The sequence below is a fragment of the Pseudorasbora parva genome, chromosome 15 (genome assembly GCF_024679245.1).
Source record: "Pseudorasbora parva isolate DD20220531a chromosome 15, ASM2467924v1, whole genome shotgun sequence".
NCBI lineage: Eukaryota > Metazoa > Chordata > Actinopteri > Cypriniformes > Gobionidae > Pseudorasbora > Pseudorasbora parva.
In genome coordinates, this window is record NC_090186.1 from 35,185,384 (window position 1) to 35,203,729 (window position 18,346).

An 18,346-nucleotide genomic window follows, 5' to 3' on the forward strand; every position below is an offset into this window, starting at 1 on the left:
CTGACGAGAGCAGGGTTATCGTGTAAAAGGTGTCGGCACACACTTGCACCACGATTCATCTCACATTTGATGACGCACCAATAACATGGGTTGTAACTTAAAAATAATGCTTTCTTTAATTTAAACAGTTAAATATGCAGTTATTTTACATTTGATTACTTATTTTCTGTACCTGAAAACTAATGTTAGACGTGCCTGAAAAACCTGAAGAGCATTGTTTATTTTATTAGTATCTTTGCTCAACAGTATTTTTTTTTTTGCTGCTGCTGCTTGTATTTAAGTTGTTTGTTCTTATTTATTTTTTTATTTTTTATTTGACAGTAGTCCTTTTTTTCCCTGAACATAGCAAATACTGAACCGCACGGAAACCGTCAACATAAAACCGTGATACAATCTGTGTACCCCGCTAGTGTAACTTATGCGAGGGGGTGCCACAAAATTTAGAAAATTTTCAAAAGGTGCCATGATGGAAAAAAGGTTGGGAAACATTGCACTAGACAATATAGCAACGAAATATCATGACCACAAACGATCCTGAGTGCTTGTGAGCTCAGTGTTAATGTTCTGCTCACTTCAACTAAAAACGGTGCTACCATTCTGTCTCACGGTCCAGATGGAAAATATGTTTTGAATGTAATTTGTATTGTGATCGGGAACAACTTCATTATTTGTGGGGGGAAGGGGAAGGGGGAATCACGCTGCCGGCTCAACATTGTGTTGTCTGTCAGCCATCGGTGATGGACGATGACATCGTCTATCGGCCCGACCCTATCTCTGTCTGATTTTCCTCCCGCAAAAAGATTGAAATCCGCGAAGGGTAGTGAGGATGTAGGATTCAACAGGATATTGGTCACAGCTGTGCATTTTTAGATGAATGAGTCACAATGAAAAAACAGGAAAATAAAACTTCCTAAATAAGCCATACAAACATCACGAAGCTCCTTAACTGCTGACAGATACAACCACACGGGAACTCAGTTTTTTGAGATTAAGAAAACCAGACCTCTGAGTGGGTAAGTGATGCCATCGCTGAGGCATTTTCCTCATCCTGTCTGTCTATCCTGTGTTTCCTGTTTTTAGGCTTTTCTTTTTCCTGCTCCTTTGGATTTTACACTCTTGATGTTCACTTAGAATGTGTTGGCATGTTCTTTACCAAATACTAAGCTTTTATACAGACATGAACACAATTTTTAGGTTTATTTTAAATAAGAAGTCATTGACCCTGTATTGCATATGTATATATATTTTTTTCAGGTTGATGGAGACTGCCAGAGAGATGATACGAGAATCACTTCCCATCAAATGCCTTGAAGCAGTTATCCTTGGAATGTATCCTTTAGCTTTATTGACAACAGTCTTGTTATTTTATCAAAAAATATAAAAATGCATTTCATTAATTGAAACAAAGCTGAAATAAAATATAATTATTATATGAATTTTTTTTAATTTAAATCAAAACTAAAATTGTGTAGAAATAAAATTACTAAAACTGAATGTATACACACACACAAACACACACAAATATATAGATAGATAGATAGTAGATAGACAGACAGACAGACAGACCGACCGACTGACCGACCGACCGATAGATAGATAGATAGATATTATAATAAAACTAAATAGAAATATAAAAAAATCTAATAATGATAATCAAATATCAATCATAATCAAAATATTAGACATTTTAATTGTATATAAATAATACTAAAATAACAGTCATTAACAAAGGGCATTCTCTTATGTAAAACATAAAATAAAAAAATGGAACATGCACAGATTAATCACTCACAATAAGATAAATAACATGCATTTAGAAAACATTTCATATTGGTCCATAACTATAAATCAGTACTCCTAAAGATAATTATTGCCATTGAGCATTTGCAACACTGATAATTTGTCTTGGGAAATTCTCCCTTACTTTTATAGTTGTTTTTGATATCTCAATTGCTACACTTGGGATGGAAGACTAAGCCGCGATCTATCAAAGGCAATGTGCTTCAGATCACTGTCTTTCCTTATGATCCCCCACCCTTTCAACTCAGCCCGAAGCTTTTACTTTCAGCTGTTGCTAGGAAACTAGGAGTCGTAGTAGATTTTCTTGAAGGCAGAGGCACAGCTTCCTGTCCATGTAGCGGATGCAGCTGTGCCATTCAGTGCCACTGGGAGGGTGTGCTCCTACAGGAACTATTAGTGCCAGTTATCTCAGCAGACCCACGCCAGGGGTTAACACAAGGTGAATGTCATCATCGTCCACGCAAATGCCAAGTGTTGCAGAGAAACGTTTTCAAGAGCTGCTTTGCAGATTGTGGTGTTTCACAGGAGCCGCAGTGTTGACTTCAGTTTGAGTTTAGAACCTCATGGCTCATTAGTTGCAAATAGATGCTTTCTCTCCGTGCAGATTTGTAGATTTGAGCGGGAAGATGAAGGGTTCCAGTTTACGTCACTTTGAGATTTGTATCTTTGTGTACAAAACTTCTTTTAATCTTCAGCGCTCTCGGTGCAGTACTTGGAAAGTCGCAAAGGACTCAAACATCATAACGGACAAAGAGTGTTAGAGTATCAGAGAACACTGAGGCTATTGTTGTTGTAAAGTTAAAGTTGCTTTAAGCAGTTTCTTTTTAAATACAGCACATCAAAAATCACTAAAAATGGGGGTCTTGAAATATAGCACTTGTTTTTTGTGACAGTACCAAGCGCTGAAAAAAAAGAGAATCTCACTGTGGCCACACAGCGATAGAGGATTTTATGATAGCGTTAAGGTTGGACAATGCTGGCCGATAACCGATTAATCAACCGATAGTTTAAGGGATAATGATTGAAATAAATCATAATATAGTGCTGAACATTTTTAAAACGGTACTGAATCAGGAAAACGTACTGAACTTTTTAAATATAAAAAATATTAATATAACTTGATCATTCGCGTTAGTTCATATAAACGTATGTAAAAATCTATTTGTAAATGTTGAAATTAACAATGAACAATACTTTAATTAACCTAAGTTAATGTTACAAATGGAATCTTATTGTAAATTGTTAGCATTTCATATAAATCCAAACAGTCATGGCTTAAAGATGGCGTCTTTAAATATATACACAAAGGCTATAGCATTGAAATTAGACACATACGTATATTGTATACGTTAACTCGTTTTTTGCTTCTATTTTAGAGCACTTGATTATCTAATAAAAATAACATGTATATGTATTACAGTAATGATAAAAAATGAACTGGAATCGAATGCGTTTCTGATTTGTTAATGTTTGTGTCGGGTGCATGAACATATCAATTTTCTTTCTCACGTCACTACCTTTAAATATGTAACTTCACTGCATAATGAATGCAAAGCGACCAGCTTGATGCAAAACGAATTAAAAGATGGTAACAATCATGACATTAACATTTGAGTCGGGCTTGTATGTGTTTTGTCACTTTATTTTAACTAGTAATGTTAAGCATCCTCTCGACGGCAAACGTACTGCTGTTCTCTACTAATGCAGCATCTAGTCAACACATAAATTACTTTATGATGATATGAAAACACATATGGTAGTGTACTGTATACATACCCTTTCATTTTCTGTTTTAAATCCGTATCTGAAGTTTCCCGCTCTGTGCAGCGTACAGTCTTACATGTCAAAACCATAGACCGTAAAAACATATGGACGACTTGACATCCATCATCTGTTTCCGCTTGCCAGATTTGAAGCTTTCAGGCGGCCTGCACGGCGTTGACATCTTGGGAACGAGTCAGCGCAGTAGCGATTTCGGGAACGGAGTTGCGCAGTAGAGAGCAGGAAGTAGAGCAGGAAGGACAGCTGCGATATCAAAAGCACGCCCACACTCTCGCAGATGCAGAACAATTAATTATGTTGGTGTGAAATAAACAGATATGGAAATGTGGAAATTAAAGCTAAAGCTCCAATCTGCTCCCAAAAATTCAGAAAAAAGTCTGTTAGTGCCTCAGTGACAACTTCACTCAGAGAAGATGTCGATCTCAGCTGTCAATCATGACGTCACAGCCCCCGTTTTTATAGCATCAGATAAAGAACTAAAACTAAACTTATTTTAAAAACGAACACTTGAAATGAAATCATTGTGATGATAACTGCCTTCAATGACATAAACTAACTTTGGGGAACAAATATTTGAAGTTTAATTTTATTGTTATTTTGCCTCGCGTCCATTAGAAAACACAGAGGGGCGGCTATACTGGGACCGGTCACCGGGGAGGCGATCGAGGCGCGAAAGCTTCAGTATCTGAGAGGGAGACTGCAGGCTTGGTCAAAACAAACGCCACAAGGCGTCAGTGGTAGTTGTTGATTTTTAAACTTGGTGAACTGCTTTGGATAATTTTTTGCTTCCTCTTTAAAAAAAAAAGGAGCTTTACTTGCATGACTGAAAAAAAATATTGAGAGACATTTCAAAGATGGCCTCCAAGTTAAATGACTTGCCTTAAAATGACTTTGGATGTTACCCAATCAAAACTTTCGGAGAGGTGGGTCTCTACCAATGGAATGTGTTTAAGTGCAGAACGTCCTAGTGCAATTCCATTAGAGATGCTAGTAGCCCAGAAATCACTTACAACAACTTTGGGTCTAAAAGTCAAAGAGACGATATTCTGATAATAATTTTCTTAACTGTTGATGTTTGTCCATGATAGATTACCTAGAAAAAGTTTTTGCTTATATCTATTGTTTCGATTTTATGGACAGGGCATATTTTTTATTCCACTTTATTCCACAAAATATGCAAGGTCATTGTTTTTAGTTATTATATCACAAGGACCCTCAAAAGACTGCATATTTCAATGAAGACAAAATGAGTGTGTTCTCACAGTGTTCTTAGAACCTATAGGAGAAGTAATCCCTGCAGGTTTCAGAATGCGTGCGTTGCAGATAAGAATGTTGAAATTCATGGCACTGCTGCTGAGAGGATCACATGGCCCCACTGATGGGTAATGTGATCCTCTGGTGTCTTCTCATTGTAACACTGGTGGGGGGTTTTGTGGGTGTGTGTATCTGTGTACACACAGAGAGAGAACGAAACTCAAAAGAGCTGCAGAGGAACAAAACATATGGAATGGGCCTGTATTTTGTTTAAGGGCGTTTTCAGACCCGTAGATTGTTTTCTTTGTTATCCAAAACAGGGTCATAATTTGTTACAATGTTGCATTTTCTTCTTGGTTCAGTTCGCCTTCACAGGGCAACATTTCAAAGTGTACCAAAATGTGTTTATGCAAGTCATATGGGAGTAAAACTGTCCTCTTATTGGTCAGCGTTCACCTGTTTATATTCTTTTGCGCCATCCTTCAAGATGTGGCTTTATCTGTAGCTGTCGTGACACACTCTAATTTATACAACTGTACACTCTATTCCCACTCTGACTAATTATATATACACTGTGTGTGTGTGTGTGTGTGTGTGTGTGTGTGTGTGTGTAATATAATAGTCAACTGGAACCATCTGCAATCTGTAACAGCTTTTCTGTTTATTGTACCAAGGCCACAATTTACATTAACCAATAATTTTGCAGCCTACTGTTTATGAACCAGTGAAATGCTAATGGATTTAATCAAGCCCTGCTCTGCATTTTTCCCCAGAAATGTCATGTATTAATGTTAAATGCATTGTGAGTGTTTTGTTGCTCTTTTGACATCTACATGGCAAAAATATATATATTCTTAACAATTATTGTCTTTTTAAAACCTTGAAACAAGATACATTTAACCGAAGTAAATTAAAAGTATATTAAAATGTAACAATTTTATTTATCTTGTCTTTAAAGAATTTTTTGATTATTTTATTTTTAATGGAAAACAAGTAAGTAACATATTATTAAAAGAGAACATTTTGCAGCGCAGAATTGTAAAGACTAAGGATTCTAAGGAATCTGATTTTTTTTGTTTTTGTGGACTACAGGAGTTTTGATTAATAGATGAAAATGCTTGTGTTATAGATTACAAGCATATTGTGCTGGTGATAGTCTTTGAAAGGCAGATGGCGAAGCAGTGAAGCAGTTCCAGTTTGTTGCGTTGTGTTGTTGGACACACATGGTTTAACAGATCTGTGGTATGTGCTCTTGGCTGACTTGGGCGCTTGTGCCGTACCCAACAGCGAAACGAGACAGGCCCACTGTTTACTGACAAGTATGATGATAATGATTCATTTGAAGGGTGGTTGTAAAGCATTATTTCCTCATTTTAGCAACCTCAAGGCCACATGAGTTCAAATTTAGCATCAGTATAGAGAACAGCAATCATGCTAATCTCTTTCCAGTTTGTTTGTGGTCTAATTCTTAAATTACATAATGGATACCCTAAAACCAACACCACTCAGTTTACTGATGTGATTGATGGCATTAAGGTCAAAAAAGTAGTCTTTTTTTGTCCCTAGTTGCAGATGAATCCTGGTGTGAACCCTGCAGATAGACTCACAGCCTGGTGACTCCTCATGGCAGCAAGTGCCGCATCATGTGGGGCCATGCCGCAGTGAGCACTGATCGCTTACATAAGACTACAGAAGAGATCAGGCAGAGACAAGGGAAAGCCCGAGGGGAAGGCCAGTCTAGCCAAATGTCTCCTGACCAACTTCAAGCACTTCCCTGCAACTTCATGGAATCAGAAGGGTTTTGTTTGACTTGATATATTAAAGGGTAATACAGTATGTATGTATATGTATTTCTTTTAAACGTACATACATACAGGGCATAAAATAAATGTTTTGCCCAATGGCTTAAGAAAATCTGAAAAATGTTTTTTTTTTTTTTTTACTGGCCCTGTTTTTAGAAAAAAAGGCAGTAATGACACCAACATTTTAGATGCCAGTGGAAATTAACAATTCTCTAATGCTAAACTTTAAAACATTGAAGACAAGTAAACAGTCAGTAATAAAGTAAGAAAAAATTATAAATATACCGTCCATTTCAGGTAGGTCTGACAGGACAGTAGTTATCTGGTACAGAAATTAAATAATGTAAGCAAATGTAAAATAACACTGCATAGTCTTTATTGTATAAATTAAATCCTTATTAATTAATCCTAATTAAAGTTACAAAAGTTATTCAGTTGAGGGATTGATTGTCTTTGTCATTTGATTAACATTAAAAGCACAGACAGCTGCAGGAATATTAGGCTGCTGTCACTTTAAGGGCAAATGCACAGATCCAATATGCTGATACTGTACACATGCGTCTACTTTCTCAACTGTTTACGTTCACTTAAAGGGATAGCTCACCCAAACATGAAAATTATCCCATGATTTACTCATCCTGTGTAAGAAAATATCCATATTTATCATAAAGTAAAATATCTAGCCTCTGGCACACCGCCTTCTGTATTAAAAGTATAGTAACGCCTCTCGCAGTTCAAAATACTTGCGCTACGTTCGTCATCGTCGTCACACCAGTTATGTTTTTTTTGTAAGTTGAATATGGAAGGCGGTCTGCCGGAGGCTAGATATTTTACTTTATAACATGTTAAATATGGATATTTTTCTTACACAAACTCATCTGAATCACTTCAGATGGCCTTTAGTATACCACCTTGTTGATTACTTTTATAATGGATGGACAAACTTTTTTTGGGCTTTAAATTTTGGGCTGCCATTCACTACCATTACAATGTTTGCACTTTTTCAAGTACAAAAAGATGCGAAACAGAGCTCATTTTAATATTCGTTTGATGTCTGAGACTGAGCTTTCTGTGTGCGCTTCGGATGTTTGTTCTGAGTGGTTCTTGTTAGTGCTTGCCCATGCAAAATTCTTTACTTTTGGAGAGTTATGGGTGGTTGCTAGGGGGTTGTTATGAAGCCTATAAGACATTCACAGTGTTTTAGTCCATTATGTGTTGCTACTAAGGAGTTCAGGGTGGTTGCTATTGCTAGGTCAGGGCTTTATAGTTGAGATTTCATAACTGATGAACTGATGCAACATTGACTTTGTTATTGAACTAAATTGAGGATTCAATTAAATTAAGTTGAATAATGACACAGTATTGTCTTTTAGAGCTGCTTTACAGTTAGAATTGTATTTGTTTCATAATTTAACATTAACACTGCGATTTTTCTGTTTATTACTGTGACATTGTTTTGTGACGTTTGTTTTTGGATATTGTATAAAGTGCTAAATAAAGGTAACTTTACTTGACTTCGTGCCTATGCAAATATTGCCACAATTGTTGCTATGCTGATTCTAAGGCCTTCAGAGTGGGTTTTCTTTGTGTCTGTTATGTGGTTGCTTGAGAATTCTTGGTGGTTGCTAGGCCAGTGCTAGGATGTTCTTGTGGCAAAGGTAGTCACCATAATCCTAGAGTTGTTGCTAGGGAATTGCTATGTAGTTTCTAAGGTGTAGTGTGGTAGCGAGTTGTTACGTGGTTACTAGAGAGTTCTGTATGGTTAGATATGACTTGAGTAGTTCATTGTAAATCTATGGGACTTTTTTCTCGTATTTCTCCCGATTGTTCACCTGACACTCCTCAACAAACTGCATAATTGGTTACAATCTGAATGTCCAAAAATGAGTTAGGAAGCACTAGTTGTTAATTGCCTGATTTACAGCACGCCATCTTTTTATTGACCTAAAATAGCTGATTGATTTTCAGGAAGTGTGACTGAAACCAAACTTACTGAATGTACAATGACAAATCAGGTTTGAAAAGTCAATAAATCACATTAAGTGGAGGATTTAGTTTTTTTCATGAAACACTTTAGTATCATGGGAAACAATGTTAACACAGATAAAAATCAATTTGCCATTTAATAATCACCTCATTCTCAAGCAGCTGCTTCTGGGCTTGAAAATGATTCTGATTTCAACCTGTCTTGACTAAACCCATCACAAATGAACATTACATAAAACTGTGCTGTTAATAAAATCCTTGACCCAATTGCCATTAGCTACCTAACCAACGGTCTGACCTCTGTGGAGCGGTTCCCCATCAGCTTTAAGACCCAGTTCTCTGGCCACCACTTCCATCACGTGGTGCTGGGCGTTTACTGTAACGGCCGCTACGGCACCCTGGGTATGAGTCGGCGTGCTGACCTTATGGACAGATCTTTGAGCTTTCGTACACTCAGCGAGTTGGTGTTTGACTTTGAAGACTCGTACCGCCGCTACCAGCACACCATGAAGAAGATCAAAATCGGCCTGTATGTGCCCCACAATCCGCATGTTTTCCAGCCTATTGAGTGGAACTATCTGGTGATCAACGCCTGCAAGCAGGGCCATGAGGACATGCGCAAAGAGCTGGAGAAGCACGGCCGTGACATGAGGATGAAGGTGAGTCCGTAGCCTTCTATGGCAGTGTTATAGTATTAATTATATACTATTATAGTTTTTGATAAAGCTGCAGTCTTTGAGTTTTTTTTAGTTTTTTTTTAAATCAAATCATAACACATTATTACAAGCTTACCATTGTGAAACGGGCTAAGGTAAGGAGACAGAGGTTGTGTACTTGCTCAAAAATGGATTTTGGATCATTTTTAACCAAATGTTATGAACTATAACTTTAATGTTTTTAATCACTTTTATTTTCGTATTCATATATATATATATATATATATATATATATATATATATTTCGTATTCATATATATATATATATATATATATATATATATATATATATATATATATATATATATATATATATATATATATATATATATATATATATATATATTAACGACAAAATGAAAGAAAATTACAAAGAATGAAAATGTATAACAAAATATTAAAAACTATATATATATTTTTATTTTGTCATGGTTTATTTAGTTTGAGTTATTTTAGGACTTAAACTAAATGAAAATGAGAAATGTTGCCTGGGCAATTACAGTTTATTTATATTTTATTTCAATCTTATATTTACCCATGCTTGTTTCATTTAAAAAAAGGAAAACAAATTATCAAAATATCATAACTATAATTATTATCAATATTTTCTATAAGTATATTGTTTAGATATTTTATACATATATTATTGATATTCATATTACATTTTGCCAAAATGACATATCTTAGGTTTTGGAACAGAGACCTACACTGCATCTGAAATGGAATACTTCCCTACTGTATATTATGCGAAAAACAGTACGCCAAAATAGTAGTATGTCTGAATACATAGTATTCGAAAAACAGTAGGTGAAAAGTCTCTGGATGACCCACTACTTCCACCAAGATTCAGAAGTGCACATTCGATGGACACTTTACTATCCCGTCAGACCACGGGAGAGGATTTATGAATGGAACTGAAGCGATGCAACTGACACTGGTAGGTCACGTAACAGTAACAACATGGCGGATGTAGTACATTCGAATTTCATTCATACTCCCCATATTCATTCTATATAGAGCATATTTTAATGGTCGCAAAGTAAATTCAAATGTAGTACGTATACTCAAGACAGTACATGATTTTCGGATGCAACGCTAATGTCCCTCTCAAAAACTAAGCTAAATCAGTGGGAACTAAATAATTTCAGACTTCCTGTAGGAGGTAGAGCCACATCACAAAGATCCCGTTTGCCTGTACTCTGTTATTTTAACGTATACATTTATGTTTTATTCTGGTTCAGTGACTGAACCTGGATCAGCAGAGTTCGTATTTGTCCTCTGAAGACTTACACCAGCAGACTAGCTTGAGATCATCTGTATGACTGTAATATGGGACATGTTTATCGTGTAGACAGTAAAAAGTAGGTCATGTGCTCCCAGTTTCTCAGATGCGGCCTTGATTTGACCGCAGTCAGCTGTGACATAGTTTCCATGAACAGCGTGAGCAGAGAGTGGAAATTGCACTCTGGATGTTGGAAAGGAATGCATCTTTTTATGAGTGTTGAACAATTTGGGACTGTTGTCAACATATATAGGTCCTTCTCAAAAAATTAGCATATTGTGATAAAGTTCATTATTTTCCATAATGTAATAATAATAATTAAACTTTCATATATTTTAGATTCATTGCACACCAACTGAAATATTTCAGGTCTTTTGTTGTTTTAATACTGATGATTTTGGCATACAGCTCATTAAAAATTAGCATATTTCATCCGACCAATAAAAGAAAAGTGTTTTTAATACAAAAAAAGTCAACCTTCAAATAATTATGTTCAGTTATGCACTCAATACTTGGTCGAGAATCCTTTTGCAGAAATGACTGCTTCAATTAAGTGCTCCAAAATCTCCTGATAGCTAGCTGCATTGACCCTGCCCTTGATAAAACAGTGGACCAACACCAGCAGCTGACATGGCACCCCAGACCATCACTGACTGTGGGTACTTGACACTGGACTTCAGGCATTTTGGCATTTCCTTCTCCCCAGTCTTCCTCCTGACTCTGGCACCTTGATTTCCGAATGACATGCAAAATTTGATTTCATCCGAAAAAAAGTACTTTGGACCACTGAGCAACAGTCCAGTGCTGCATTTCTGTAGCCCAAAAGTGGCTTGACCTGGGGAATGCGGCACCTGTAGCCCATTTCCTGCACACGCCTGTGCAAGGTGGCTCTGGATTTTTCTACTCCAGACTCAGTCCACTGCTTCCGCAGGTCCCCCAAGGTCTGGAATCGGTCCTTCTCCACAATCTTCCTCAGGGTCCGGTCACCTCTTCTTGTTGTGCAGTGTTTTTTGCCACACTTTTTCCTTCCCACAGACTTCCCACTGACGTGCCTTGAGACAGCACTCTGGGAACAGCCTATTCGTTCAGAAATATATTTCTGTGTCTTACCCTCTCGCTTGAGGGTGTCAATGATGGCCTTCTGGACAGCAGTCAGGTCGGCAGTCTTACCCATGATTGCGGTTTTGAGTAATGAACCAGGCTGGGAGTTTTTAAAAGCCTCAGGAATCTTTTGCAGGTGTTTAGAGTTAATTAGTTGATTCAGATGATTAGGTTAATAGCTCATTTAGAGAACCTTTTCATGATATGCTAATTTTTTGAGATAGAAAATTTGGGTTTTTATGAGCTGTATGCCAAAATCATCAGTATTAAAACAATAAAAGACCTGAAAGTTGGAGTGCAATGAATCTAAAATATATGAAAGTTTTATTTTTATCATTACATTATAGAAAATAATGAACTTTATCACAATATGCTAATTTTTGGAGAAGGACCTGTATATATACAGTGTATATATATTCAGGCATTGCATTATGATCCTAATCTTGTGTTCATCCCACTTTTGCTGCCAAAACTGCTCTGACCTGTCAAAACATAGGCTTCACTAGACCCCTGAAGGTGTGGTGTGGTATCTGGCATCAAGATGTTAGCAGCAGATCCTTTAACTCCAGTAAGTTTTGAGGTGGGGCCTCCATGGATCAGACTTGTTTGTTACAAACACTATTCACGTGATGTTAAAGAAACCGTGATTCATCAGACCAGGCCACCTTCTTCCCATGTGCCCACTGTTGGTGCCTTCAGCGGTGGACAGGGGTCAGCATGGGCACCCTGACTGGTCTGCGGTTATGCAGCCCCACATGCAACAAACTGAGATGCACTGTGTATAACATGGGGCAGCAGTGGCTCAGTGGTTCATGTAGGTTGTCAACAAACCAAAGGTGGGTGGTTCAATCCCTGGTTCCACTTGACCAAGGTTTGAGGTGTCCAATATGCAAGCCACCTAACCATAGCTACTCCCGATGTGCATGTATGAATGGGGGAATGTGAGGCAATATGTAAAGTGCTTTGGATGACCATTTGTCTGTTGAAAGCGCTATATAAATGCATTTATTCTGACACCTTTCCATTAGAACCAGCATTAACTTATTGAACAATCTGAGCTACAGTAACTCGTCAGTTTGATCCGACCACACGGGCCAGTCTTCACTCCCCACGTGCATCAATGAGCCTTGGCCGCCCATGACCCTGTCACCAGTTCACCACTGTTCCTTCCTTGGACCACTGTTGATAGATACTGACCACTGCAGACCGGATGCACCAGGAACATCCCACAAGAGCTGCAGTTTTGGAGATGCTCTTACCCAGTCGTCTAGCCATCACAATTTGGCCCTTGTCAAACTCGCTCAAATCCTTACACTTGCCCATATTTCCTGCTTCTAACACATCAGCTTTGATGACAAATGTTCACTTGCTGCCTAATATATCCCACCCCTTAACAGGTGCTGTGATGAAGCGATAACACATACTTTTCCCTTCAAGATAGAATGTGCATTTTGTTTATTTAAGTCTTTTTGACTAACTAATTATTAAACTTGTTATCTTTGATTGAAATATATAACAAATATTTGTGGGTCTGCAGAAATTGCTTGTGCATTCAAGACAACATGAAATCAAAATTTACTTGGCAATCCATCTTGAAAGATTTTCTTTATGTACTGAAAACCTAGCATCTGGAATCACCAGCATGGAACCAATATGTAATTCATTATAAATCTCATTCTAAAAATGAACTATAATGATTGAAAACATTCCAATGTGAAGTTGCCTCTCATCACTTGTGCTTCTCATTTGGGAAAAGCACAATATATCGAGAGACTAAGAGTTTGGGAAATCTGTTGTGTTCTAGCTTAATGAAGTTAATGAACGACATCAAGTTAATGAACGCAATGTGGAGTCTTTCATAATGCTAGCTTTATTTGTGCTGCAGTCACTAATGAGAAAACACAGTGAGAGCGATTCAGCATTTGCTCCCTGTGGTGTGAAAAAGTTCAAGCCATAACCGTTTCATAAACTGACTGTAGATTTGTTTTCTTGCACTGGGCCCCTGCTGGGCTGACGATAGGCAGTATTCCTCATCTGTTCATTTCTCAGCTTGACTTTTACCATCTTGAAGATTTTGAGCCCTTTTTCATTTTAGCTGCCTTGAAATCCTAATTTCATGAACAAACTGAAGATAAAAATGTATAATCTGTAAATGTATAATTTTACTTTATAATTTTACTTTTATAATTTCATTTGCATTTTAGTTTTTTCACAAATATAAAAATAATGGGTAACATTAGAATAATGTTCATTAGTTAATGTATTAACTAACATGAACTAACCATGAGCAGTTCATTTGTTACTGTATTTGTTCATCTTTGTTAACAGTAGTTAAAAAAATAGAGCTGTTAATGATTTGTTCATGTTAGTTCACAGTGCATTAACTAATGTTATCAAGGTTTTAATAATGTATTAGTAAAATGCTGAAATTAACATTAACAAAGATAAATAAATGCTTTATAAGTGCAATTCATTATTAGTTAATGTTAACTAATGTACTTAACTAATGTTAACTAATGAACCGTATTGTAAAGTGAAAATGAAAATAAAATATATGGAATTTATGAAAGTATTAAAACTTCTGGGTTTTATTACAGATCCTCAAGTCATCCAGCGCTCAGTCTCCAATCAAAGAACGAACTAGAGGCAAGTCTTTATCACCACGCCGCCGATCAGCCAGCAGTCCCCAAAGACGCCAACACGCCCACAGAAGAGACAAATCGTAAGTAATGGACACTTTGATGTTGTGAAATACGTCCAGTCGCTTGGTAGTGATTTATCGGCAGTTAGTTGTCATGACTTGCATCAGGTCATGGAAGCTTAAAAAGTAATTACTTTGGGGTCCATTTATTAAATGTTGACACATTTTTTGTCATCTTCATTTTTTTGTGTGTACTCGTGCGCTTTGACTGTAATTAGAAAGCTTTTATTAAAAATACTCTGAAAATAAGCTATTCAAGGAGTGTTCACATTGACAGAGATTAAATCTAGGGAGGTCACAGAAACACTGTTCCAACATAGCTTGACTGATGTGCAAAACTTTGTATATAAAAAATCGATTACTCCATTACACACACACAAACATACATACATACATGCTGCTAAATATTTTTGTGCAAACCGTTATTTTTCATGTTTCTTTTGTGAATAGAAAGCTCAATAGAACAATTAGTTTGAAATATATTTTTTTTGGCAATTTAAATGTCCTTACTGTTTACTTTTAATCAGTTTAATGCATGCTTGCTGAATAAAATAAAATATTTTAATTAATTTAATGAAATTAATGAAAGTCTTTCTAAACTAACTTTTGAATGTTAGGGTGTGTATGCATGTATATATCGTTCTCTCTAATGCATTCAAACACGTTATTTTGTAGTGCTTACCTGCTTACAGTTATCTTTATCTGATTTTTTATGAGAATAAATTTATATTGACCCGTAGATAAACTAACTGATGAAAATGTACACTCACCTAAAGGATTATTAGGAACACCATACTAATACCGTGTTTGACCCACTTTCACCTTCAGAACTGCCTTAATTCTACATGGCATTGATTCAACAAGGTTCTCAACGCATTCTTTAGCAGAGGTGGACAAAGTACACAACTCTATTACTTGAGTAAAAGTAAAAGTACTACTGGTCAAATATTACTCCGTTACAAGTGAAAGTTGTAAAAATAGATTTTTACTCAAGTAAAAGTACAGAAGTATTTGTTTTCAAAAGTACTTAAGTATCAAAGTAAATTTCCTTTTTTATGCCAATGCATTATTTTATTATTGTTGTATAAATGCACACTGTCATCATGGTTTAAGCCCGTCAGTGATGCTCCATCTCACATACTAGCATATGACTAACTTAACTCATTTAAATACTAAAGTTACAAATAGCTTTATAAAGCTATTTAAGGCCGAATGCACAGATCCAATACACTGATACACATCTGATATTCTCCCAACTTTACCACTCTTTCTCCCAGATGTTTATATTTTTAATATTTTATAAGACATGCACCAAATGTATGCCAACTAAACTAATCTTGATTTTTTTTTTAAACCGAAATATACTTTCAAAGTATGTCTATGGGTGCACACACTTGTGCCTAAGAACCCTCTTCTTCCATTTTGCTATGAACTGATCAGTGTTCAAAAAAAGTTGGGAAAATGTATATGACCCTATAAGAGTGATTCCTGACAGACTGTCTGAAACAACAACACCAAAAAAAACTTTTAAAGATGGAAAAAATCATCCACCGACTTTCAGAGCTGCTATAGAAATGACTTTCGATCTAGATAGAAATGTAGTGGAGTAAAAAGTACGATATTTGTCTTTCAAATGTAGTGACGTAAAAGTAAAAGTATCCTGAAGAAATTATATTCCAGTAAAGTACAGATACTCAAAAAGTGTACTTAAGTACAGTACTCAAGTAAATGTACTTAGTTACTGTCCACCTCTGTTCTTTAGAAATGTTGGCCCATATTGATAGGATAACATCTTGCAGTTCATGGAGATTTGTGGGATGCACATCCAGGGCATGAAGCTCCTGTTCCACCACATCCCAAAGATGCTCTATTGGGTTAAGATCTGGGGACTGTGGGAGCCATTTTAGTACAGTGAACTCATTGTCATGTTCAAGAAACCAATTTGAAATGATTCGAGCTTTGAGGCATGGGGCATTATCCTGCTGAAAGTAGCCATCAGAGGATGGGTACATGGTGGTCATAAAGGGATGGGCATGGTTAGAAACAATGATCAGGTAGGCTGTGGCATTTAAACGAAGCCCAATTGCCACTAAGGGGCCTAAAGTGTGCCAAGAAAACATCCCCCACACCATTACACCACCACCACCAGCCTGTACAGTGGTAACAAGACATGATGGATATATGTTCTCATTCTGTTTACGCCAAATTCTGACTCCATCTGAATGTCTCAACAGAAATCGAGACTCATCAGACCAGGCAACATTTTTCCAGTCTTCAACTGCCCAATTTTGGTGAGCTTGTGCAAATTGTAAAAATTAAAAATAAAAAAAATCCGCCATCACCAGATAAGGATCATAACTTTAACCAATAAGTATAAACAAAAACAACAAATACTTTCGTTTTAAATATAACCTCCAAATCCAGTATGATAGTGTTTTCCTCAGTCATTTCCATTCTCCCTCTGCTCTCGTTACCCCCAGCAATCCGGATCCTGGAAGCAAATTTAAGGCAGCAAAGAAAGCACAACAACAACAAAAAAATGAACAACTCAAACACTACAACATACTATTCAATCTCATCAGGAACACAAGATAATGCATCTGCCACTACGTTATCAGAGCCCCTAATGTGTTTAACAGTTAAACAGTCAGGCTGTTAAAAGAGAATCCAGCGCATTAACCGCTGACTTGGAGACTGTAAGGAGTGCAAAAACATAAGAGGGTTATGATCGGAATAAACCTCCATTGGTAATCCTCCCCCGACTTATACGTCAAAGTGCTGAAGAGCCCCAATTAAAGATAATGCCTCTTTCTCAATCACAGAGTAATTTCTTTGATAAGTATTAAACTTACAAGAAAAGAAACTCACAGGATGTTCAAGTCCATTCTCACCAGTTTGTAATAGGACCGCCCCAGCACCAATCTGGCTAGCATCAACCTGTATCTTAAATTGTCTATCTAGCCTCGGAGCAGCTAAAACAGGAGCAGAAGTTAGCAAGAGTTTAACATAAAAAAAAACCTGATAGTACCCCACTATCCCCAAGAATCGCATCAGCTCTTTCTTGGTTGATGGAGGAGGAAAATGCTAAATAGCTAAAACTTTAGCGTGAATTGGGCGCACCACACCGTGTCCCACTTCCTTCCCCAAATACCTCACAGTAGCCTTAGCAAACTCACACTTTGCCAGGTTGACTGTAAGACATGCCTCAGCAAGACATGTCAACAAAGCATGAAGACGTACCAAATGTTGTTCCCATGTATCACTAAAAATGATAACCATCCAAATACACCGCGCACCCTTCCAGACCAAATGTCATCTTATTCATCAATCTCTGAAAGGTTGCGGGTGCATTTCACAAAGCGAAACTCATCACAGAGTATGAATGTAACCCTGATGGTGTAATGAATGAAGTTACTTCTCTAGCTGTAGGAGTTAAAGGCACTTGCCAATATTCTTTCAAAAGGTCCAGTTTGCTCACAAAATTTGCACTACCCACCTGATCCACACAATCCTCCATTCGGGGAAGGGGAAATGCATCAGATTTAGTAATAGCATTCAACTTATGGTAGTCAGTACAAAACCTACAAGTAGAATCCGACTTCCTCACCAGCAGACATGGTGAAGCCCAACTGAGTCTGTTTTTAGGCCTTCCCCCTTAGCTCTCTCCAGCGCTGGAAAGCTTTCTAATATTAACATGTTTCCTAAAGCGCTTTCCTGATAATTTTACAGTGATTTCTCTTTTGTAATGTCTCTCATCCATCTCTTTCTACAATATTTCGGTTCGACCGAAATGGTTGTGTCGGTTCGACCAGCTTTCAACCAATCGCTTACCCCACCTTTAAAGATTGATAATTATTTGCTTTCCACATGTCAAGGCAGTTTTCCAGACATCATCAAACAAAAGCAAGAGCACTCTCTGTAA

At 37.0% G+C, this 18,346-nt stretch overlaps 1 protein-coding gene across 1 annotated transcript in view; it reads left to right on the forward strand.

Annotated features, from left to right (window-relative positions):
- The window catches only part of vash2 (vasohibin 2), a 38,476-nt gene that overhangs the window by 11,436 nt on the left and 8,694 nt on the right, over positions 1-18,346 (forward strand). The window contains exons 3-6 of the mRNA XM_067418658.1: positions 957-1,013; positions 1,255-1,329; positions 8,902-9,283; positions 14,321-14,445. Of these exons, the coding sequence (XP_067274759.1) occupies positions 957-1,013; positions 1,255-1,329; positions 8,902-9,283; positions 14,321-14,445 (639 nt within the window). The remainder of the gene's footprint in view (positions 1-956; positions 1,014-1,254; positions 1,330-8,901; positions 9,284-14,320; positions 14,446-18,346) is intronic.